This window comes from Vipera berus (assembly GCF_964194415.1).
Source record: "Vipera berus genome assembly, chromosome: Z".
Classification (NCBI taxonomy): Eukaryota; Metazoa; Chordata; class Lepidosauria; order Squamata; family Viperidae; genus Vipera; species Vipera berus.
The window spans coordinates 68,701,780-68,725,929 of record NC_138205.1 but is presented as its reverse complement, the minus strand read 5'-3'; the positions used below and the strand labels follow the sequence as shown (position 1 = coordinate 68,725,929).

The 24,150-nt window shown below is 37.1% G+C and overlaps 1 protein-coding gene across 1 annotated transcript in view; it reads left to right on the top strand.

Annotated features, from left to right (window-relative positions):
- The window catches only part of HECW1 (HECT, C2 and WW domain containing E3 ubiquitin protein ligase 1), a gene marked incomplete at its 5' end in the record, with an annotated part of 165,350 nt that overhangs the window by 117,564 nt on the left and 23,636 nt on the right, over positions 1-24,150 (top strand). The window contains 7 exons of the mRNA XM_081346221.1: positions 7,720-7,825; positions 9,991-10,087; positions 13,033-13,116; positions 14,780-14,889; positions 17,046-17,166; positions 19,350-19,463; positions 21,210-21,362. Of these exons, the coding sequence (XP_081202347.1) occupies positions 7,720-7,825; positions 9,991-10,087; positions 13,033-13,116; positions 14,780-14,889; positions 17,046-17,166; positions 19,350-19,463; positions 21,210-21,362 (785 nt within the window). The remainder of the gene's footprint in view (positions 1-7,719; positions 7,826-9,990; positions 10,088-13,032; positions 13,117-14,779; positions 14,890-17,045; positions 17,167-19,349; positions 19,464-21,209; positions 21,363-24,150) is intronic.

Sequence of the window (24,150 nt, the reverse complement as noted above, 5' to 3'; positions counted from 1 at the left end):
ATACTGCTGATTTTATATGAATTTTTGGTGGATTGCATCAAATACCAATAAACATAACAATAATTTTTAAAAGACATAACATTGTATGAACATACAATAAAGCTCGAATTCAGCTCAGTCATATCAGATGGGAAATACTATCTGGAACAGCCCCTGTTTGACTACTTTCCAAATAGCCATCATGTATGATGCTATCTGAATTTCTGGAAGTGAAGTGTTTTATTGGGATATAGTGTATAATTGGAAAAATATTTTTTTTTACTTCCCCATCCAAAATTTTACATAGTAGAGGTCCTCTTAGAATTTCTTGAATTTTGTGAAGTGCATTCTTATAGATCAAGTTTAAAGTAGGCAGTCCTACAATTATCTAGCTGTCAATTCATATAGAGTTTGATCCCGGTCCGCTGTTGTGATTCCGTGCCAGCCAGTAGACCCGGCAGCTGAGTCTGGGGAATCAGAGGAGGAGGAGGAGGGGCTTGGAGAGCCATCAGAGTCGGAGGAAGGCTCTGATGAGCTCCAGGACTTAGAATCTGATGAAAAGCCTGGCCCCTCCACTCGAGCTCAGGCTGAGACCCAGCTGTGCTGGGAAGCTGAGTCAGACTCTGAGGACTCACAGCTGGAAGACATCATAGACGCTTGCAAACGCCGACAGGCAACAAGAGTAGGACAGAGGGAGGCAATGGGGCGGCTCCAAGGGAGGGGGAGAAGGCATTGAGAAGCCACACCTTGGGGCTGCATAATAAAAAGGGAAGGTATGGGCGGCGCTGGTTGCTGAAGGCAACCATTTGCAAAGGACTCAAGTTTCATGGAATCATGTTCTGTTTGCTTGCCTGTGAACAATTCTCTGTTTGAATCATGTTCTGTTTGTCTTTGGACAATTCGTTTGAATCATGTTCTGTTCTCCATTTGAATCATGTTCTGTTTGCCTTTGGACAATTCTCCATTTGAATCGTGTTTTGTTTGCCTTTGCTTTTGGGACATTTTGCAGGTCTGTAAATAATAATAAAAGGGGTTTGTTTTTCCTGCATTTCATGCCTACTTGTTAAAAGAGGGGTTTGTCCTTGTGAGTTAACAAGGACTCACATAGGCTGGGACAGAACACCCGCCACCCCTGCTGCGTTCTTCCCCAGCTGCCTCTCCCCCACCATTCCTCCCTTACCACATGGCCTGGGCACTTCATCATGGGACAAATCGCCCTTGTGTATCTTTTCTCTGACCCTTGCCTTCAGAGGTGCCTGGGCTGCAAGTCAATTTTCCTTGCTGCTGGGCACATTTAGTGATGCCACTATGGATGAAGTTCATTTCTGTCCAAATATATTCAAGAGCAGAGGGCTGTGAATAGGTCCCTGGATCAGCTGCCCCTAATTGGATTAAAGCACTTTTGACCAAATGCGGAGAGTGACAGAAATTCTCAGATCACTTTGTGTGCAGCCTTCTATCTGCCTGAGTGCGCCTCCGAGACAGGAGGAGGTTTAAGTAGACATGCCCAACCCAGTGCCACACATAAAAGGGATAGAGCGATGAAAGTTGAAGTTTTGCTTCCCCTCTCTCCTGGCCCCTCCAGGACCTTGCCAGAGCACCAAAAGCTCCTGCCAGCTTCTGGGAGAAATGAGATGCGGAGGTGGGGGAGCCAAGGGAGTAACCTTAAAAACTGCATCACAAATGACATGGTCTTATTATTAACAGTGTTGCCATTGCTGGCGACATTGAAATTTCCCAGGATAGTGTCCCAGGGAAACTGGGTGCAGAGCAGAACTTGCAAGCCAAGTGCCAATATGGCCAGCAGCAGCACTGGCTCCATAGTGTGCCAGGCGGTGGCAGGGCAGGCATGCACAACCTTACAGTGATGAGCCCACAGGGGTTGCCACCACCCCTGAGGGGGGAATTCAGTCAGGAATCCTACCACCAGTTTGGCCATGACAGCCACAGAGAGGAGCGGTGTCTCACTCTTATGGCTCCAGCGATGCAGTGATGGGCAGGCTGTAGGCATGACAAGGTGGGTGTAGTTTTTCCTCTCTGAGAAATGATTGATTGATTGATTGATGGGATTTATATCCCACCCTATCTCCCGAAGGACTCAGGGCGGCTAACAACAAAACATATAATAAGTACAGAAATCAAGATAAAAATAAAATTGAAATCATCTGTGCAATAAATTAAAATTAAAGAATTAAAAAATAAATTAAAAATTCTAAATATAAATTAATTAAAATGCCTGTCAGTCCAGGTCAGCCTGGTGGAACAGGAGTGTTTTGAGGCCGCAGCGAAAGGATTGGAGGTTTTGGGCCATCCGAAGCTCAGGGGGGAGCTGATTCCATAGGACTGGCGCTCCCACAGAGAAGGCCCTCCCCCTGGGGGTCGCCAGCCGACATTGCCTAGCTGACGGTACCCTGAGGAGGCCTTCTCTGTGTGAGCGTACTGGACGATGAGAATTTGTTCCCGGCAGCAGATGGTCCTGCAAGTATCCCGGACCTAAGCCATGTAGGGCTTTAAAGGTAAGTACCAGCACCTTAAATCTCACCCGGAGGGCAACTGGTAGCCAATGCAGCTCACACAGGAGGGGTGTAATATGGGAGTATCGGGGTGCTCCCATCACAACCCGTGCAGCTGCATTCTGCACCAGCTGAAGCCTCCGGGTGGTCTTCAAGGGCAGCCCCATGTAGAGAGCATTACAGTAATCTATACGGGAGGTAACGAGTGCGTGGGTGACTGTATGTAGGGCATCTCAGTCCAAAAAGGGGCGCAATTGGTATATAAGACGAATCTGTGCAAATGCCCCCCTAGCCACGACTCCAATATGATCTTCAAAACTGAGTCGTGAGTCTAGGAGGACGCCCAGATTGCGTGCTCTATCAATGGGAGGTAACATCTCTCCTCCTATAGTCAGAGATGGAACCTCTTGGACTAAACGAGATGACGGTATGTACAGCCACTCAGTCTTGGCCGGGTTGAGTCGAAGCCTGTTTTCTCCCATCCAAATCTGTACCGCTTCCAGGCAACGGGACATCACATCGAGGGCATCACTGGGTTGGTTCGGGGTGGAGATGAATAGCTGGGTATCATCAGCATATTGATGATATTTCACCCCAAAGCCACGGATGATCTCTCCCAGCGGCTTCATATAGATGTTGAACAGGAGGGGTGAGAGCACTGATCCCTGAGGCACTCCACAACTAAGAGGCCTAGGTCTGCCCTCCTGCCAACACCGTCTGCGAACGGTCCGAGAAGTAGGAGGAGAACCACCACAGAACGGTGCCTCCCACTCCCAGCCCCTCAAGACGACGCAGTAAGATACCATGGTCGATGGTATCAAAAGCCGCTGATAGATCTAATAGGACCAGGACAGAGGAATAACCTCTATCTCGGGCCCGCCAGAGATCATTCACCAGTGCGACCAATGCCGTCTCCGTGCTGTGCCCGGGTCTGAAACCCGATTGGTACAGATCTAGATATTCAGCTTCCTCCAGGTTCAAAGGGAGCTGTCGTGCCACCACGCTCTCAATGACCTTCGCAAGGAAGCGAAGATTGGAGACAGGACGGAAGTTGTTTAATATTATATTCCAGCAGGCTGAGATTCAATTTTACCTGGAAATTTCCAACTAGTCCCTCATTCTTCATAGACAAGGTCAAGATTTTCACAATATCTCCACCTGAAATGGCAATATATATATTGGTTTTTTATTATACTTCACATATTACTTTTTGACACACACACAAACACACGCACATAAGGCTTCATATAGAGGCATATAAGTGTGATAGGTGGTATATGCTCCTATAATAAGGTAAAACTCAGCCCTCCTCAACCAAGGCTCTGAGGTAAAGGGTGCCTAAGGGTGAACATGAGTGGAAATTATGTGTTTTTGCTCTTCCAACCCTTCACTACAAATTATTTTCTTTCTTCCACACCAGTCCTCTGGGGAACAAGGAGAGGATTGAAGGGATATTCTCACCCCACCATAGGTCTGGCTGAATACAGAAAGAGACTCTAAGCAAAAATTTGGGGAGTCAGTAGCTCAATCAAGCTGAGCTAGATTTATTAGCTAGAAGGCAGCTAATAAATTCCAGAATTTATATTTTTAAGCTGCCAAAATAATATAGCTCTAATTTAGACATGCACACAGTTTAGAAAGATAAAATGTAATAAACACTAATGCAGTTCTAACTATAGGTAAATAACCCAGATTTCATAGGCACTCCCCTCATCCAAGCTTAACCCCATACCTGACTGAATCCCCCTCTTTCCTTTATTGACTTTCAGGAGTCAGATAACTGGGCTAAGGTTAGCTATGATTTAAAGGAGTAATAGCTGTGATGACATTTTTCTACCTGAATAACACCATTTGAAAATGCCCACTGAAAAGGTGAAAAGTTTTGGGAGGGGTATTAAGGGATATGGGCACATGATCAGGAAGGTTTTGATGTGTTTGAGCAACGTAGTGGAACTAAGGTAACATACAATCAGCAATCTTTGCTGGCATGGCAAGTTTCTAGCTGTTTTGGAACTGTTGGTGAGACCGTTAAAAGTCGTTGGTGCTGTTTGAAATTGTTCTGCCATCAGCAAGATCTGACTGCTGGCCCAGCGACAGATTCTATTGCAAATCAGGGCTGTTTCCAAAGGAGGCAGAGGAGGAGAGGTCCCAGGGCTTATGGAGTGAAAGAACTGGATGAGGCTGTCGGCAGGCCCAGAGGAAGAGAGAGAGGCTTTTGGAGGAGTTGGTAGTGGCAGCAGCATCCTCCAGGGGTAAAAAGAAGCAAGGCCTCTTTAAGGAAAAAGTGGAAGAGTCAGGATCAGAAAAAGGAAAGAAGGTGAGGTTGTCCTGCAGGAATACAAGCTAATTTGAGGGCTAATCCACATAGAGTTCCATTTCCATCTGTCCTGTTTGCCATCGTTCACTCCCTAGAGACTAAAATGTATGATCCAAAACTTGAGCTGGCCATGAATAAGGAGTGTATATCGGAAGTGGTGACCCTTTAAGAGCTGTATGCAATGAAATTTCATTTTGGTGTATGCCGATTGGTGTACATTCAAAGTGACAATAAAGTTGTTGTTGTTGTTGTTGTTGTTGTTGTTGTTGTTATTATTATTATTATTATTATTATTATTATTATTATTATTATTATTATTATTATTCTTAAAGTTGGAGTTAAACTGCTGAAGCACCAACACATTTCACAACTGATTTAGAAAAATCAACAGTGATCATCAATCACAGTGACTAATACTATTTCCATTCTATGTCCAGGCTTGGACCTTGTCTGTACCAGAAAAAGATGGTAGAATTAAAATTTCTGGCATAAAAAACATGTCAAAAAGACATAATAATAAAAAGCTGGAAACTGTGAGTTAGACCATACATTTGCCTAACTTGTCATAGTAACCAGCAGTTGCTGCCTGGGCTTTAAGAAGCTTTTCAATCATAGCTAGATAGGGGAGGGATTAAACAGAGTTCTCCTATGTGTGAATCCTACACTTAGCCTTTAAGCTTCTTCACCAATTTACCTATGGTAGGATACGTCTGACATGAAGTCTGATCTGTTGAAATAGATAAATAATAAACCTGTGATGCATTTTTTAAAATAAAGGGTGACCTCCCCATAATTGCTCCTTTTTCAAATTTACTGATTCTAAGTGGTTCTATTGAATTTGGAAAAAGAAAAAAAAATGTTATTTGGTGGTTTAAGGTTTAGCTTTCTTAGATTTTGTTATTCAGAATTAACATTATTCAGAAATCTGGCTACAAAATTTTCACAATTGTTTTATTGTTTCTATTTTATTCTGATCCTTTTTAGAATTCTGTCCAAACACAGAAGAGATCTATATAACAGCAATTGTAACATAATGAAGAGAGGAAATCAAAAGCAGACTATTTCAATTTGTTAGCATAATGTTCGCATCAGGCTTATGTTTCAATTATTAGGCAATATTGAATTAAAGCTTTTCGTTAGTGTTAATCCAATTCTTATTTAACAGATGTATTGGTATATTGGCTGATTGCTCATTTACCTGTGTGTCACTTCTGGGTTCTTTTTTCCCCAAGGTGAGTTACAGGTCAGGTTTGACTGTTGTTACTTTTCTTTTTAAAATTAAAGCCAATTTAAAATAATTAGAATTGGGCTGGATATTTAAATGGCATTGGCACATAAATAATCTTGGATTTACTAATTTTTAAACAAGCTCCTTTTTCAAATGATAGTCCAATGTGATGTATAATAAATAAATAAGTAAATAAATGATCAAAATACGAAACAGGTAGTGACTTCAATTAAAATTTGCAGACCATTAAGGGAGATGGTCAAGAATTTATGTATATTTCATTCTTACACACACAATATGAAGGCAAGCTGTTCTACTGGTAGATTGTCCTCACTGTTAGGAAGTTTCTTTTTAATTCCAGGTTGCTTCTCTCCTTGATTAGTTTCCATCTGTTGTTTCTTGTCCTGCCTTCTGCTGCTTTGGAAAATAAAGTAACCCCCCCTCCATATCTTAGTTGCTCTTCTTTGCACTTTTTCCAAAGTCTCAGTAACTTTTTTGTAATGTGGTGACCAAAACTGAATGCAGTATTCCAGATGTGGCTTTATCAAGGCTTTATAAAGTGGTACTAATACTTCATGTGATTTTGATTCTATGCCTCTGTTTATACAACCAATGATCGTATTAGCTTTTTTGGCTGCTGTCACACACTGCTGGCTCATACTTAAGTGATAGTCCACTAGGACAGGACTTTTCAACCAGTGGTACGGGTACCACCTGTGGTACATTGGCACCTGGCAGGTGGTACATGACCATCCTAGAAAAGTGGTAGGAGGGGAATGAGCTGAACTGGTGGCAGCACCACACAAACCTGAGCGAGAGATGGCTGGAGTGGCAGGGCAGTCAGGGCTCAGGAAGCGCCAGGATCAGCGCCAGGCTCCAGCTGGAGCTCGGCGCTGATCCTGGCACATCTGCTAAGCCCAGAAGAAGCACCGATCAGCTGGAATGTGGAGGCATCTCCAGGGTCTTGTGATTTACATTCACATGCTTGGCAACTGATTCATATTTATGATGGTCACAGTGTCCCAGGGTCATGTAAAGTGACCAAAACCTTAACCACCCAACAGACAAGGGGAATAAAACCAAACACCCACCCCACCCCACCCCTGCTGCCAATCCTCAACAGAAATGCTCACAACAATGAAAACCTCGGACAGGAGGAAGAGTGCCACTGGGCAGGCAGGCAGGTGTCTTGCTCGGCTGTGGCTTGGGGGGCACTTTTTTCAGTGCCATTGTAACTTCAAACAGTCTCTAAGCAAACTGTTGTAAGTCGAGGACTACCTATACTTCATCAGTTTTTTCCTTTTTTTTTTGGTCATCAAGTTGATACCTTGCTAGGCGACTGGTGGTACTCAGATGTTGCCATATCCTAAAAGTGGTACAATGAGTGAAAAGGTTGAAAAGCCCTGCACTAGGACTTCAAGGCCCCTGTCACAGTTACTGTTTTTGAGCCAGGTTTCGCCTAATCTGTACTTGTACCTTTGGTTTTTGTTGCCCAGGTATAAAACATTGCTTTTCTCATGCAGTCAAACAACAAAGCACTAATTTTATTTTTGAATACTTTTCTAGTTGGCATATTCTGTCTTGGCAAGTAACTATGGCTTTTTTATAAAAAAAATTAAAAAATCAATGAAACTTTTTTCTTTCAATGCTCCCAATATAGTTATAGGTCTTTTTTATTTCAGGCATCAGAAGTCTCTCGAAACAGAGGGGTTTCTTTGTTGACCAGACCAGCCAACAGCCTAGTAGCAGCAATTCGAAATCAGCACCATCATGAATCCTTGCCTCTTGGTAAGTATCACTGCTTTTCAAGTGAGTTCAGATAATGTTTACTAATTTTTTTAGCCAAAATAAAAGGCTCACTGTAATTTCTTCTGTTATTTTTTCATTTAAGAAATGAGGCTTCATTTAATGGAAGAATGAGTGATTGCAACAGGTTTATCAATCCCATCTGGGGACAGAACCACAGCAAAGAAATAGTTCATTAATAAGCAGTAAAACTGCTGCTTCATTGGAAATTGTACCTTCCCATCCTCTTGGCTGTAACAGTTTAGAAATAACATAATTACCAGGTTTAGCAGTGCTGTTGAATATCTAATTTAGCTATTGGTAAATCAGTCTAAATATATTGCATTCATGTATTAATGCCATTATGTATACACAATCTTTCTGGTTTTTACTTTGCAACACAGCTCATAATGTATGAAAATAAAGACTATTAAATCCATAAAAGCATAAGCAGCACATCTACAAATATAGCATATATAAAAACAGCGTATGACCAGGGAAGAAAAAAGTGTTAAATAAGTTGTTACTTCAGATGGGTTGGGATGGGCTTCCTTAGGCACATCTTGTGGAATTTAAAGAGGTTTTTTGTTTGTTTTTTTCAGAACAGCAAATTATGGATGAACTAAAGAATAAGCCCAAAAGCAAGTCTAATTCTTTTCTTAGTAGAACACAAACCTATTGTATTCCTACTTGGCTATCTTTGGATAATATAAGCCAAAATATTTCAGAAAAGATGTGGGACAGCTGAAGCACCTATAGTACTTCCAATGTGGCTCTTATAATAGACTTCTCAAAGTCTGGAAAACAGAATGAATCAAAATACTAAAGGCTTGGAACATCAGCATATTGTTCCTATATTAGAGAAACAAGCAGCAAGAAGAATCAGTCCCTGCCTGAAAAAGCGAACTGACAATGGAATGCTAAGGTACACATATCCAATTTCCCTTGCAAATTCTGGAATCTGGATCCTTCCAGGGTCTTATTAACCATGTTTATTTAAAGGAAAAGGGGGATTAGGTTTCAGAATCTTAGATATTGGATGTGTGGATTTCAGTAATCAAGTAATCAGTAAACCAATTCAGGCAACGATTCTTTGATCCTTTTGCTTGCCCCATTTAAGGAGTTTGCTCTATGAAACAATTTGTATGGAAGCAGTGGGCATGTTCACATCAATTTTAGTGGAGGAATGTGCACAAATTCCGTCCCTGTAATATTTTATAAATGACAATTCTCTTTCTCTGGCTCTGAGAAGTCTATTACATCTCCAGGGACAGGGGAAAGAAAGGATGTTGTAGGAAGGGAGAGACCTTGATAGAACATCTGTAGGCTAGATGAGGGTCAGAGATTCTCTGTCCTGCTGTTCAACTAGTGCAAGCAGGCAACCAGGATGAAATGGGTAGCATGAATGATTCTGTCCAAAAATACTGAGTGAGTATGCTGTGACAGTATATCCCCTATCGTCAGGGCTTTTTTATCATAGAACGCTCAGAACGGAATTCCGGCACCTTTTTTGGATGGAACCTTGTAGGCAGGCTGTATGACGTGTGAGTTCCAGCACCTTTTTCTTTTACAAAAAAGCACTGCCTATCATTATGCTATGAATTCTGGTCAGCAGCATATCTGTTATATAACTCTGCAAAGTACCAAAGATGCTTTTACAAAAGCTGGACTCATCCAAGAAGCTTCTTCAGGTCAGGTCAGTTCTTGGATGAGAAGAGAAACATTTGGAAAAAGCAACTTTGCACAATATGACCTGGATGATTGAAAATCTTCATAGACATTTGGCTGCACAAAGTATTTCAACAAGATGCTGTGCAGTTCATGACAGCATAAATGAAGTGCCATTTTTTCAAATCACTAAAGTATTTGCATATGGAAAGAGCTGAGCAGCTTTTGGAGCATCATTTGGAAAAGATACAAGCACTTTTGAAGATTCAGAGATAGATACTTTTTGTACTCAAATAAATGCTTTACACAGCCCTAATCTTCCATGTTATTTTCACTTGTTAAATTTATTTGCTTCTTGCTCATTTACTTATTCAATATATTATTTTTCCACAAGAAAACCCAGGGTTCTTTATAGTTAAATATTTTTAAAACAAAATTTAAGACAAAAACAATAAAACAGAAGAATGATTTCAAACTGAGATGTTTTTGTACTTTTTCAGCATACAATGACAAAATAGTCGCATTTCTACGCCAGCCTAATATTTTTGAAATGCTGCAGGAACGTCAGCCAAGTTTGGCTAGAAACCATACACTCAGGTACAACAATCTATAGCTAAATTACTGAAGGTAAGATAGGAAAGCCCCAAAGTGTGAGCAACATGGAGTTTGCTAGTTACTATAGACAATAAGCTAGGTAAAAAGGTAACGTGTGCTTTATGCTCATAAGATTCCAGGTTAATTTGCTTTCATTTTCAATTAGAAGATCAAAATTATTGTCTGCCTAATTTATAGCTTAGACTTCAAGATCCAGTCTGTGTTGGTCACCGGGACCAGAAATTTAGTCTGCATACAACCACAATTGAGTCCAGAATTTATGTTGCTAAGTGAAACATTCATTAATTGAGTTTTGTCCCTTTTTACAATCTTTCTTACCATAGTTATTAAGTGAATCAGTGCTGTTGTTAAATTAGTAACATGATTATTAAATGAATCTGGCTTTCCCATTGACTTTGCTTGTCAGAAGGTCATAAAATGTGATTACATTCTCCCAGGAAACTGCAACTGTCATAAATATGAGTCAGTTGGCAAGAATCTGAATTTTGATCACGTGACCATGAAGATGCTACAATGGTCATAAGTGTAAAAATGATCAAAACTCACTTTTTAAAGTGCCACTGTAACTTTGTTTACAACATTAAACAAATGATGTAAATTGAAGTCTACCTGTAATTATTTTAATGAATGCAGTAATTCGCTTAATGACCATGGTAAAAATTGTAGTAAAATCAGGTCTGGTCATGTGATGACTGGCTTTATGATTGCACAGACTAACAATGGAAATTCCAGTCCCAATTGTGGTTGTAAGTTGAGGACTAGTTGTAAAACTTCTATAGTGAGAAGACTATTGATTAGTAAAATAATACTTTACGCCTTTAAAATTGTAGTACAATAAAAGGGACAACAGAGGATTAGATGGTTAGGTGGTATCATCAGTGCAATGAACATGAATTTGGGCAAACTCCTTCAATGGCAGACAGGGGGACCATGGGGTTTGTGAAAAGTCAGAGACAGCAACTAAACAATAGAATATTAGGGACTGAAAAGTATAAAGTAATGTGGTTTTACTTTAGTATAAAAATCAGTTATACTGTAACTAGATTAAGGAATTTCTTGGCCATGGTTGCAGAAATATATTTTGGAATGTTCAGTGCTTTGAATTGGAAGCTGAAAAGATGCTTTGGAGTAGACATCAGTGTGCTTGCCACAGCTGTTGGTACCTTCTTGAAAAGGGTCTGTCTCTTCAAGGATTATACCAATAGATGTTGATAGTATGCTTATATCCACCCTGAAATGCCTTGTTGCATGCTACAAATTCCTTCTCTGGGATTGAGTAGCAATTGAGATAACTCAAGAAAAGATTCTGGTTCCTCAAAGAAGCACCAATAGTGTCATATGCAGATCTATGCTCTCTTTGAAGTACATTTTGGATTTGAAATAATCCACAACCCTAAATATGGCTTGTTTGTTTATTTATTTATGAAAATTTGTATGGCCTCCCATTCACTCTTAGTTCAATGATGTTTGGATCACAATGATAATTTGTAAATACCAAGTTAAAATGCCATCCAGAAGGACATATTTTGGCAACATGTAATGCCCATATATATAAACCCACCATAACACCATTGTTGCAAACTACAAAAAGGTAGCAAGATCAAAAGAATGATTAATTTCAAAGTTAGGCTTGATAGGTACAGCTCAGTATATCAGGTCATTTTATTAGTTCCATTGTATGTTGGCTATTAATATACATGTAGTCCTTGGTTAATGATGGTCATTGTGACTGAGTACTCATTTGCTAAGAGATGCATGAAGCATCATAAAACAAGACATCACATCCAGCTCTGATGTCAATGCTGCTAGCATCAAATGTTATTCCTTGACAAGAGATGAAGAAGTAGCTGTTTCATACAGTATGTTAAACATGTATTGCTTTAAGACTAGTGTATTGCTTTAGTTTAAGGTTAGGAGTGGGGATGAGTAGGAATGCACCTTCAAGGCCATTTCTCTCACTAAGAAGATAAGGCTTTGGCGGGTCTTCTAACAGAAGGGAAACTGATTCTTTAAATTAATTGGAGAATATGATTAATGACAAAATTAGTAAGGTGGAGAATTGTGTTTTAATATATTGTGCAAGGGACAGAGATGCCTCAGAGTCACTTGAAAAGCCCATACTGGGAAACCTGACATCTGATTTATGACAGTGATTTCAGCAGTTCCAACATGCATATCATTAGGCAACTCCTGCATGGTCATTTGACCCTGATGTCATGTGATCTTCATTTTTTACTTCCTGCTGGCTTCCCCATTAATGAAGCCATAGTGAGAGTGGCAAATTTCAACCATGTTTGCCTTCTTTCTCTTGCTTTGTTTTTCCTCCTTGCTGTTTTGTTTGTTTATACATGTTGGAATCGCTGACTAGTCTGATTTAATTTATGGGTCTAGACAAAAAGATATTTAATTCCAAAGGGTTCAGTTTGGCTCCAGGAAAAAAAACATTTATAAGATTGAGATGAGTCACGTTAATAAGTTAATTGTTTCTAAAATACACTTTTCCATTAGGTGATAATTCTGATGATGACTATCCAATTATTTATTTTGTTCTCTTTTGTTTTAAACTAATTCCAGTAATAATATTTCAAATAATGTTTAAGCCCTTTTTAATCAATTCTTCCATTACAGTTTTGTTTGCCAAATGACTGTCCATTCTGCTTTCTATTGCTTTTCTCAAGATAATCTGGACTGCACATAACCTGTACTTTTTTTATTTCTGAACAATGTTAATGTCAAAGAATTTTTCACCAGAAGTTACCTGCATTGTAAGTTGATTTGGACACAAATATTGACAAGCTTTATAAGATAAACCAACTTATGTTTCTGCATTTTTATATTAGTTTTTTGAAGAGGAATGGAATCAGTGTAGAATAAAAGGAATGTTTTCTTTAATAGTATTTCAGTTCAGATATGTGTTAATTCTCTAGGGAGAAGATTCATTATATTCGAACAGAGGGTACACATGGACTTGAAAAATTATCTTGTGATGCAGATTTAGTAATACTTCTGAGGTAATATACAATAATTATTTCTAGTATAATTTTATTAAATTTGAAAAAGGAATAAAAAGTTAAGATACAAGAAAAAAGTAAGATAAAAGAATCAGACAAAAAGCAAGATAAAAGTGCAAAAAGAAAAAAGAGAAAAAATGGCTTTCTTCTTTGGTACAGATATAAATAAAAAGGTACCTCCAACTCTTATTCTAAAATTGGCAATAGTCTATATTACTTCCATAATCACATTAATTCCAATGATCAAATTCCAAAATCAAATTACATTTCTCTTTGTTTCCTGCAAAAAGCCCATGGGTAACTCCATTAACAACTCATTATTGTCTCTTAAAATACAATAAAATACACCTTATTAAACAGTAATGATCCAATAAAACAAAAATTAACAAAAATACCCAATAAGATAAAAATATAGCTCTTTTTCCATTTAATCTTTGTTCCCTTCATTTCACTCTTAACAATTAAAGTTTTGTAAAATATAAAAGTAGTAATCAATGCCAAAAATAATCATCCTCTGTTAGGGGAACAAGAAGAAGAGGCAAGCAAGGGACTCACTGGCTTGAAAACATCAAAACTGATACAAAGATGGACATTGAACAACTGAACATGCTGTGCTTGGCAGGGTAGCATGGAAAACATTTGCCTATAAAGCTGCTAGGAGTTGGATGGGACTGAATGGTTAAAATGGTAAATACAATGAATCCATATCAGTTGTCTCCAGATAATTTGTTCAACTTCAGTGATAACGTCTTGTTCCAGCACTTCACAGGCTGAGAAATCAAAAGTTTCTTTAAAATTACTTATACTCTGATAATCTTCACTGCTTTTGTCCCCAGTTACTGTGGGAGAGAGGGGCAGATGAAGACCTTTTTCTTCCTCTATAATTTAATCAAACCATTTGCCCTTCAGACTCTCATTTCTCATGAGCAAGTCATAGAAATGGAGATTTTCTGATTGGCTGATGAGTTGAACAACAGAGCCTTCCCTCTAGTTCACAGTTGTGACACAGCCTAAATTTATGGCTACTTTCCCCACTGGAATCCGGAAATCAATATACTTAATAATTAAATGATTTCTTTCCAAATCTAAATCCTTCCTTCCAAGAGTAGCTACTTTATATTTATATCAACAAAATTCAGTCAAAAAAAGAAAATTCTACATAAGTTTGGCTATTAAGGTGGAGAATATTATTAGAAAAGTATGAGGAATCCTAGAATTAGAACAAAGTGGAAATACAATATGTGGTGAAAATATATTTGTATTTCATGTGTAGTATTAGCTTTCTTTAAAGAATGCTTTCCAAATTGAGAAAGGTTCCTTTTGTTCAGAACAGAACAGAATAGAATAACACAGGAGGGATTTTGGAAATCTTATAGTCCAACGCTTTCTAGTTCAATTTTTATTCTCAGATTTGGAATCTGTAAGAAGCAACTGGAAACCAAGATTCTCTTATATTACTTATGAACACTAACTGTGGAAAATAAAATATGTTTGCTCTGTTTCATTAAATATTTTTTTGTGCTTGCTTTGGCTGGAGGAACTTTAAACCCTCTTAAAAGGTTGCCATCTAAGGTTGACACTCTGTAAAACACATTCTCCCTGAGATTCAGATTTCTGGGTATTTTTGCACATAACGAAGTTCTCATATTTCTCTCTTTTTTAGTCTTTTTGAAGAAGACATTATGTCCTACATTCCTCTTCAATCAGCCTTCCATCCTGGCTACAGCTTTTCCCCCCGTTGTTCACCCTGTTCATCACCTCAGAATTCTCCAGGTAAAGCTCTTGAGAGTGATATCTGTGGCTAGATTTGTTTCCTATTGTTGTTGTTAGCTGCGAAGTCGTGTCTGACCCATCGCGACCCCATGGACCACATTCCTCCAAGGCCTTCCTGTCCTCTGTTTCCTATTATCCCCTGCAAAAATACAGCAGCCAAAGAATATATAAGTATCCTGCCTTTTTTTTTTAGATCTCCCTCTTACCCATCCCCCCTCTCCATAGAAAAATATGACAAAGTATATTTTTGCCAATATTCTCTTTGTGTAAGGCTGAACAACTTTTCTCTGTTTTCAAAGCAGATCAATAGCAACCTACAAGACTTTGTTTAAAACAATTTTTTCCTACTATTTTTGTACCCATTATAAATGCATATTTTACTTTATATCTCATCTGAGAAATGTTCTGCCAAAAAAGAAAGTTGGTTGACAGATCTGTTTCTTCCCTCCCACTATGCACTGTTGGAAGAATTGAGGCCTTTGAACTATGGTACTGGAGAAGACTCCTGCGAGTCCCTTGGATTGCAAGGCGTTCAAACTGGTCAGTCCTAGAGACTGCTGTTTAGAAAGCCAGATCCTGAAGTTGAAACTCAAATACCTTGGCCACCTAATGAGAAGAAAGGACTCACTGGAGAAGAGCCTAATGCTGGGAAAGATTGAGGGCAAGAGAAGAAGGGGACAACAGAGAATGAGGTGGCTGGGTGGAGTCACTGAAGCAGTAGGCGTGAGCTTAAATGGATTCCAGAAGATGGTAGAGGACAGGAAGGCCTGGAGGAACATTGTACATGGGGTCGCGATAGGTCAGACACGACTTCGCAACTAACAAAAACATGCACTGTTAATTTGCAAGAAAGAATGAATTTGCTACTTTTGTGGTGTCAGTTTCAAAGCAAATGAATACCTATAGCTAGAATCCTAGTAGCTGAAACATTCCTTGTAATGGAGGACTTGTTTGGGCATGCTAAGAAAATAATTTCATTACAAAAAAATGCATAACAAAATCTTGTCACCACACAATAGAGTTGTATATATGTTTGCTGGTGTAGCTGAAAAATGTAGATTATCTTTTTAGATCTTATATTTTTTAAAAATGCAATCAAGTCACTGTTTTTTATATACAGAGAAATATTTTCCAGAAGATCCAAGACTGAATTCCACACTATCTCTAAAAATGGCTTCAGTATTCTTTTCTTTCTTGATCCATGTGAAACATTCTATATTAATGTTTGAATTTGGTATCATTTAATAATGCCAAATGGTGGTATATTTAGGACAGATAAAATTAAGTTATTTGCCATATATAACATATATAAAAAGGTAAAGTTTCGCCCGCACATGCGTGCTAGTCGTTTCCAACTCTAGGGGCCGGTGCTCATCTCCGTTTCAAAGCCGAAGAGCCAGCGCTTGTCCGAGGACGTCTCCGTGGTCATGTGGCCGGCATGACTAGATGCCAAAGGCGCACAGAACGCTGTTACCTTCCCACCGTATAACCTATACTGAGTTGTTTAAAAATACAGCATTTAAAGGTGGAGTGGATAAATTGATGGAAAATATGTACATGAATGTTTGCTAATCATTATGTCCTGTTTCTTTCATCAGAAGTAGAATACCTGTGAAGAATAATCATCAGACAGAATACTGTCTTTGTGTTGAGGTTTTCCAGAGTTGTTTTGTTAGTTGTTTCCACTATGGAAAATAACATATTTTTCTATAAATGTATTTAATATAATCTAACTGGTGTTTATTATATTCTTAATTATTTATGACATGGTGACATTATATTATATAATTCCTTGTCCCATACCAAGGTCACTAATGAATGTCCTGTCCAGACAGCACAATTACAGCAAGACACAGAAGTGACATGGAAGGACACAAATGTGTGCAAATCACATCTACTTTTTTTTGAAGTACAGGTGTTGGTTGAGATAGGTGGCTTCTTCACAAAAGCTCATCTACACCCTAATCTATAATCTCAGTTGACTACATGAAACCTTCTGAACAGCTGAATGACTACCCATATGCTATAAATGTAAAATAAAAGGGTTTGCCTTTTAGATACAAAGATTATCATTAATGAATGAGATCCATTATTAGCTATTAGTTTAACCCAGCAGCTGCAAATTGTATGTTCTTTCTTATGTTTGCACTCATCAGGCTTGCAACGGGCCAGTGCAAGAGCACCTTCTCCTTACAGGAGGGACTTTGAAGCCAAGCTTCGCAACTTTTATCGAAAGCTTGAAGCAAAAGGATATGGGCAGGGTCCAGGTAAAATTAAGTAAGTGTTTATTATTGATTCCTATATGTTATTTACTTAATAATTTACAAATATGAATATGAATATTTTTATAAAGGAGTCTAGTTGGAAAAGAGTTCAGTCTGCAAAGGAAAAATACAAAGGAGGGCTAGCAATATGTAAAAACAATCTAAGTGCAAATAGTGATAATTGTGAAGCCAGTACATAGTAAAGAAAGGAAATCTGTTCCTCATGTAATTTGTGATTGTATTTTGTGTATATATTATGTTTTATCAATAGGAATAAAATACAAAACAGGAAAACAAAACAAACATACATCCAATAGTAACAACAAAAAAAGTGTACATAAAAGTAAAAAAAAAATGACCTAAACATCCAACATTAAACATATAAAAAAAATCCACCCTAGCTGGATGCTGAAAAGATCAAAAACCTGATAAATTCTCATCCCCTTACATTAGGGGTGTCAAACTCCCAACATCATGTGACACGTTGCGATGTATTGCAACATTTTTGTCCTTGCCAGCAAGAGGTGGGCACAGTTTTGTTATGATCCATCTGGCCCGTGGGCCAGCAGTTTGACACCCCTGCCTCACATAAAGTGTCCGTAAATAGTTATAAACTTTCTCATCATTATTTAACAAGAAAAATATATAAACAAATATTTTAGATGAGGTCTCTATCTAATAATCAATTTGACCAGACATCTAATACATATACAAAAGAAAAGGAAAAAAAACCAGTCAACAGGTTAGCCCAAATATTACACTAATCTTCAAATCCCTCCTTGTATTTAACATGTAGAGAGTATATGACTTTCAGCGTCTTGTAAAGCTATCTAGTCCATTATCTCTAATCAAGGCAATTAATTTCACCATCTCTGCCAATTCAGTCAATTTTAAAATCCATTCTCCAAGGAAAGGCATCTCCTTTCCTCTCCAGTGCTTAGTGAGTACAATCCTCGCAGCAGTCACAATGGAAGGAAAGAGCGTCCCAAATTGTTTTTCAGTTGATTTATCCACAATACCTGTAAGAAAAGCTTTAGGTTTTATTAATATTTGTATCTTAAGTATTTTCTGTATCATCTTTATAATGTTTATCCAGAATGTTTTCACATAGATGCAAGACCACCACAAGCCAAAATAAATCAATTTCCGATTACATTTCCAATACTCGTTATAATTCCCTCTATACATTTTTATATCTGGAGTCAAATACTAATGATACATCATTTTATAAAAAAAAATTCTAAACTATAATTCAAAGTAAATTTTAGTCCATTAGTCCATATATTTTCGCATTTATCTAGTGTTGTACACAAAAACGTTTTGCTCATTCTGTCATGCAGTCTTTTACATATTGGTCAACCAGGTTCATCCTGAGTAACATTTTATATATTTTAGCAATCAAGTGGTCATGTCCAGAACATCTCCCATCTGCACGGCCTGTTCTTAATCAACATCAAATCTCTGTTTGTCTTTTTCTTTTGGGCCTATTTCTTGTGGTAATTGATCTTTGTCTTTTAAAAAATGGTGAAGTTCCAATCCACATCTTTCCATAAAATTTTGTGCTTTAGAGACTGAATTTAGTCTACAAAGTTGTTTTCCAAAAGTAAAGATAACCCCTTCCAGTTTGTCCCAACAAAAGGGAATGTTAATTTGTTTTAAGAGATTTGCCAGGAAGGAATATTCTTTACATTTCCTTAATATTGTAACTGGAATTTCTTTAAATATTTATACCTCCTTTCCAGGAATACTAAATCTCTGATGGTAATGCTTCTGAATTACTTGCTCTTTGATAGATTTTCTTACAAATTGGATCATAACATCACTTGGCAATTGTCTTCTGACTGCTTATGCTGAGTTTATTCTGTAAATTTTATGTATTTCTTTAGAGTAATCTAGTTTCTCATCATTAAACCATTTAGTAACTTCTATTACAATTGTATCTCTTAGGTTTTGGATTCCTTCAGAAATTCCTTTTAGCCTTCCTTCTAACAAGGAAGATTTTATAATTGTAATTCTCTACTGGCAGACTGGTAGACACTATAATTTTATTTTATTTACAAAGAACTGATGGGTCAATATTATTTCAGCAATATCGAAGCAACCTATTGCAGAAGAGAAATTTATATTTAATTAATTACTGCAATAACAATAATTGGATAATCCAATTTACATAATTACTCATTCACCCCACTCCAGATTAATAATAAGGCGTGACCACTTGCTGGAAGGCACTTTTAATCAGGTGATGGCTTACTCACGGAAGGAGCTCCAAAGAAATAAACTCTATGTTACATTTGTTGGAGAAGAAGGGTAAGAAGTCACAACATGTGACCAAAAAGCTTGTTTTCTTTATTTTATATTGATTGAACTTCCAATGGAATAGGTTATACAAAATAACTGACAAGGTATTAAATCCAAATAATGCATTTTTAGCATTTTAATGTCATTGTGTTACGGTAGAAAAAGTCAGGGAGGATTAATCAAAAGACTAACTTAGATATCAGCACATAGAACAAATATGAAATTCTTACACTAGCAGTTATCTTCCTTATTTATTTCGAATGAAGAATAGTATATATGGATGTAAATTGGTATAAGTCTGGCTCATATAAATAGCATCTTACACAACCTGCCGGTAATTGCAGAATCAGTAAGAACTTACAAGGGAATTAATGACTCCTTGATATGACTTATTCAAAGATTTATAACTGAATTAAGAACTTCTTGAACTTAGACAGTTTAGGAGGTAAAATGTTTATTTTTGCTAAGGAATTTAGCAAATTCTACTATTCAAATATTTCTATTTATGAAATAAAGAATCCTTATTAGTTAGAATCAGACTAAAATTATGTTAATAATGAAAGAATAACAGTTGGTCATAATTTATATAATTATATATACTGTGTGTATAAAATTATAATATATATTAAAGGTAAAGGTTCCCCCGCACATGCGTGCTAGTCATTTCCAACTCTAGGGGCCGGTGTTCATCTCCGTTTCAAAGCCGAAGGCCAGCGCTTATCCGAGGACGTCTCTGTGGTCATGTGGCTGGCATGACTAGACGCCAAAGGCGCACAGAACGCTGTTACCTTCCCACTGTAATGGTCCCTATTTTTCTACTTGCATTTTTACGTGCTTTTGAACTGCTAGGTTGGCAGAAGCTGGGACGAGTAACAGGCACTCACTCTGTTATGCGGCACTCGGGATTCGACCTGCCAAACTGCAGACCATCTGATCGACAAGCTCAGCATCCTAACCCACTGAGCCACTGCATCCCTTCATAATATATATTAGGCTTGGGCAAATTATTCTAAGAAATATTTCTTTGCCAGTTGTCTCAGAGGGAGGGAGGGCCTTGAAGACAGCCACAAATCACAAAATACTTCACATTCTTGAGATTTGTTTAAAAGGCACAACATAAATAATATTTCATCCAATGGTATTGTAAGTGACATGTTATTTTTTTCAGGTGAGATGAAAATAACATTTAATGTAAGGATGTAAAATAATCAAGAATAAATAATTATGTAGCGTTAAAAAGCAGTAAATTATGGAAAAATTCAAACTAATATATCCAAAGTAAACATAAAAAATGTTGAGTGATATTTGTTTTCTGTACGTTTATAATAATTTTTTCATTATTGATAATGTAACTATTTTTGCTGCTACATACATTGTAGTTTTTTAAACATAATTCCAGGACTATTAGAAAACAGATTTTGGAAGATAGAGGTATCTCTTTGCTGACTCTCACCTTCCAGTGAGTAAAGGTTAAAAATAGAGTTCAAAATAGTAATTTGGAAAATGTGGGCATATGAAATGCAACTTCATTTTAAGTTGCATTTTAAACAACTTCATGTTCATGTTGGATTTCAAAGCAATTTGGAGAAGTACATTTGCAGCATTAATTCTGAATAAAATTTAAACTCCATTGACAAAACTTCCATAAAATGCCTAAGTGTTTAACATGGATTAAGAGACAGAACCTGCTATTTGTCATAAAACATGTATGATTAGTAAAAGGGTTCATTCCATGTGGGCTGTTTTTCCCCCCAGGTTGGATTACAGTGGCCCATCCCGAGAATTCTTCTTCCTTCTTTCTCAGGAGCTCTTCAATCCTTATTATGGCCTTTTTGAGTATTCAGCCAATGATACGTACACTGTACAGATCAGCCCCATGTCAGCATTTGTAGAAAATCACCTGGAATGGTAAGGTTTTCTGTTAAGTATACATGTCATAGCAATTCTTTTTTTAAAAAAAGAAAATCAAATAATACATTTTTTATTCTCAAGTGTTATATTTTATTAATTACAATATCTTCCTTCATATAAGATTCTGTCACAGTGTTAGACCTACAGTTAGACAGCTAAAACTGAGAATGCTAGAGCCTCAAGTCTTAAGAAAAGCTTGGGGAGATAATTAGTCAAACTTAACTGTTAATATAAGAGCCAGGTTTAATCATGACCGAATTACTAAAAGAAGTGTAGTACAATCTAGTAATTTATTTGACAGATGGGAAAGTTACAAAATATATCTAGTTGAAGGCTTCAGAAGAAGTGGAAAGATACAAAGAATGGTGCACCACAATTACATTGTTTTATATTTTATTGTTTTATAATAACTGATTTTTATAGCCCAGGAGACTTGTTCTTAGATACTCTTGGCAACTCAAATCCTCAAGAAAGAGAATTTGTTCCTCTCATCTTACAAAGCATTTGGGAGATTTAAAGACAAAGTGTTTGATAAAATCCTAGGGAAATTTTTTTGTCTGTTTAACTTTTTTCTTGCTTATTTTCTTCTTATTTATTATTATTAGTAGTAATTTTATTTATTTATAACATAACATAAAATATGAAAATACAAAAGCAAATAGAGGGGACGACAAAAGGGAAAATAAAAAAGTGTGGAGAAGGCGAGGGGAAGAAACAAAAGGCATTGACTTCCTACTCTGCAGTAAAATAAGATACTAAGATCGAATATCAACTTTTTATATTTCTATAGAAATATAAACTAGCCATTTCTGTATCAACAAATCAGCCTAATCAGTAAAACCCAAAATCATAGTATACTTTTTCCACCTCAACAATAAGTCCAGAAGCAGTTTCCAAGTAGAAACAAAAGTACATATGTTTTTTTTCCTTTTATCAAAACAGTCAATTTAGCCATCTCTGCTAATTCCACAAGCTTTTGTAACCTTTCATCCATGGTAGGAATAAAAGCTTCCTTCCATTTTTTGCATAGTGCAATCTTGCTGCAGTCACCATATATAAAATCAGTGTTCCAATTTTTTCCCCAGTTCTCTTTCTGTTAGACCCAGAAGGAAAGTTATTGGTTTAATCTTTATGTTCACTTCAAGAATTTTCTGCACTAATGTATGAATCCTGCTCCAATATTTCTTTGCTTTATCACATGTCCACCATAAATGATAAGAAGTCCCTTCTTTACATTTTACATTTGCAACATTCATTTGAAATACTGTTACATTCTAGATAACTGATCTGGTGTTAAATACCAGTGATATATTATTTTGTAAAAATGTTCTTTTAAGTTATAGTTTAATTAAATTTTAAGCCTTTTATCCACATATCCTCCCATTGTACCCAAGATTCCTTGCCCACTGGATCTTACAGTGTTTTACATGTTCATTTTCCAAATTCAATTATAATAACATTTCATAGACCTTAGCAACAATATGATCATCACTACTGCATAGTCAAATTTCCAGTTCATTTTTTGGAAACTCAAGCCCATGATGTTTTTTCACCTAGTTTAAATCTTTCCTTTATTTGTAGGTATGTAAACCAATGGCAAATGTGACCTTCTAATTCTAGTTCTTCCTTAGACTTGAGGAAGAATTGAAAGATACTGTTTTACCATAGATCCACCAGTTCGGCTTTACCACTATTTATTTTCTAAAAAAAACTTCTTGGGGGACACCCATAGAGGCAATTTCACAAAGAACTTTGTTTTATAATATGGCACATCTAATAAAATGATTATTAAAATCAACATTAACTTTATCGTACCATAGATACCCATGCCATCCAAACCTTAATTTGTTGCTTTTAATATTATTGATATGGTACAGAGTTATATAAGTAAAATAGTGTTAAAAGTTTTTTTGTTAAGAGGTTTTATCTACCATACCAAACCTACAGACCGCATGTCAGCAGAGAACTAGATTGATGAAATAGAGACTTGTGCCAAAGTGTTGCTATATTAAATAGACAAATGTATTTATAAGAGTTAAATATTTTTTTTCATTCATAAACCACAGTTAGAATACTCTAACTGTCATATTAAAAATGATTCAGCATAAATTAAATTCTCTATTAGTCATTTAGGTCCTAGAATTTTCTATTGAATTAAAGTTCAAATCGAAACTCTCATTTTCTCTCATGGTATCTGGGCAAGCTGTTGCCCTGCAAAGACAGGAAATGATCCTATTAGAATCCTGGTTTTGCTTGTGCGTGATTATTATTTTAGCTGGTTATGTGGCAGCCCTTACCAGAATGTGACCAGTCTCAAAATGTTTAGCAGGATCAGACCTGATTAGTGCTTGGAAGAAAGACCACCAGAAAATTTTCTAGCTTCTGGCTGATAAATTATGTAGCATTTAACTCATATATCCCTTGTGAAAGAAATAGCTAAACAAATCTAATGCTGAAATCATTAGCATTGTAAGTAGAAATTCTCGCAAATCGCAACCAAGCAAAGCATTATTGCTGAACAGTAATTGCCTGTGTTTCCAATTAAAGTAGGATTATGTATAATATAATGAGAAAGATCTCTTCCTCCGATACCTTAAAAATCCATCATCAGAAGGCAGCCTTGGGCTATGTGACCAAATCATCTGGCTACTTGTATAGATTTCCATGCACAGGTTGAATAAATACTGCATTCAATTCCTGAAAACTGCTTGAGTGTTATTCTTGCAGGCATCAACTGGGAAGGGAATTTCTGGAGGAAATTTCAAAATAGAAACTCTGACTTCCT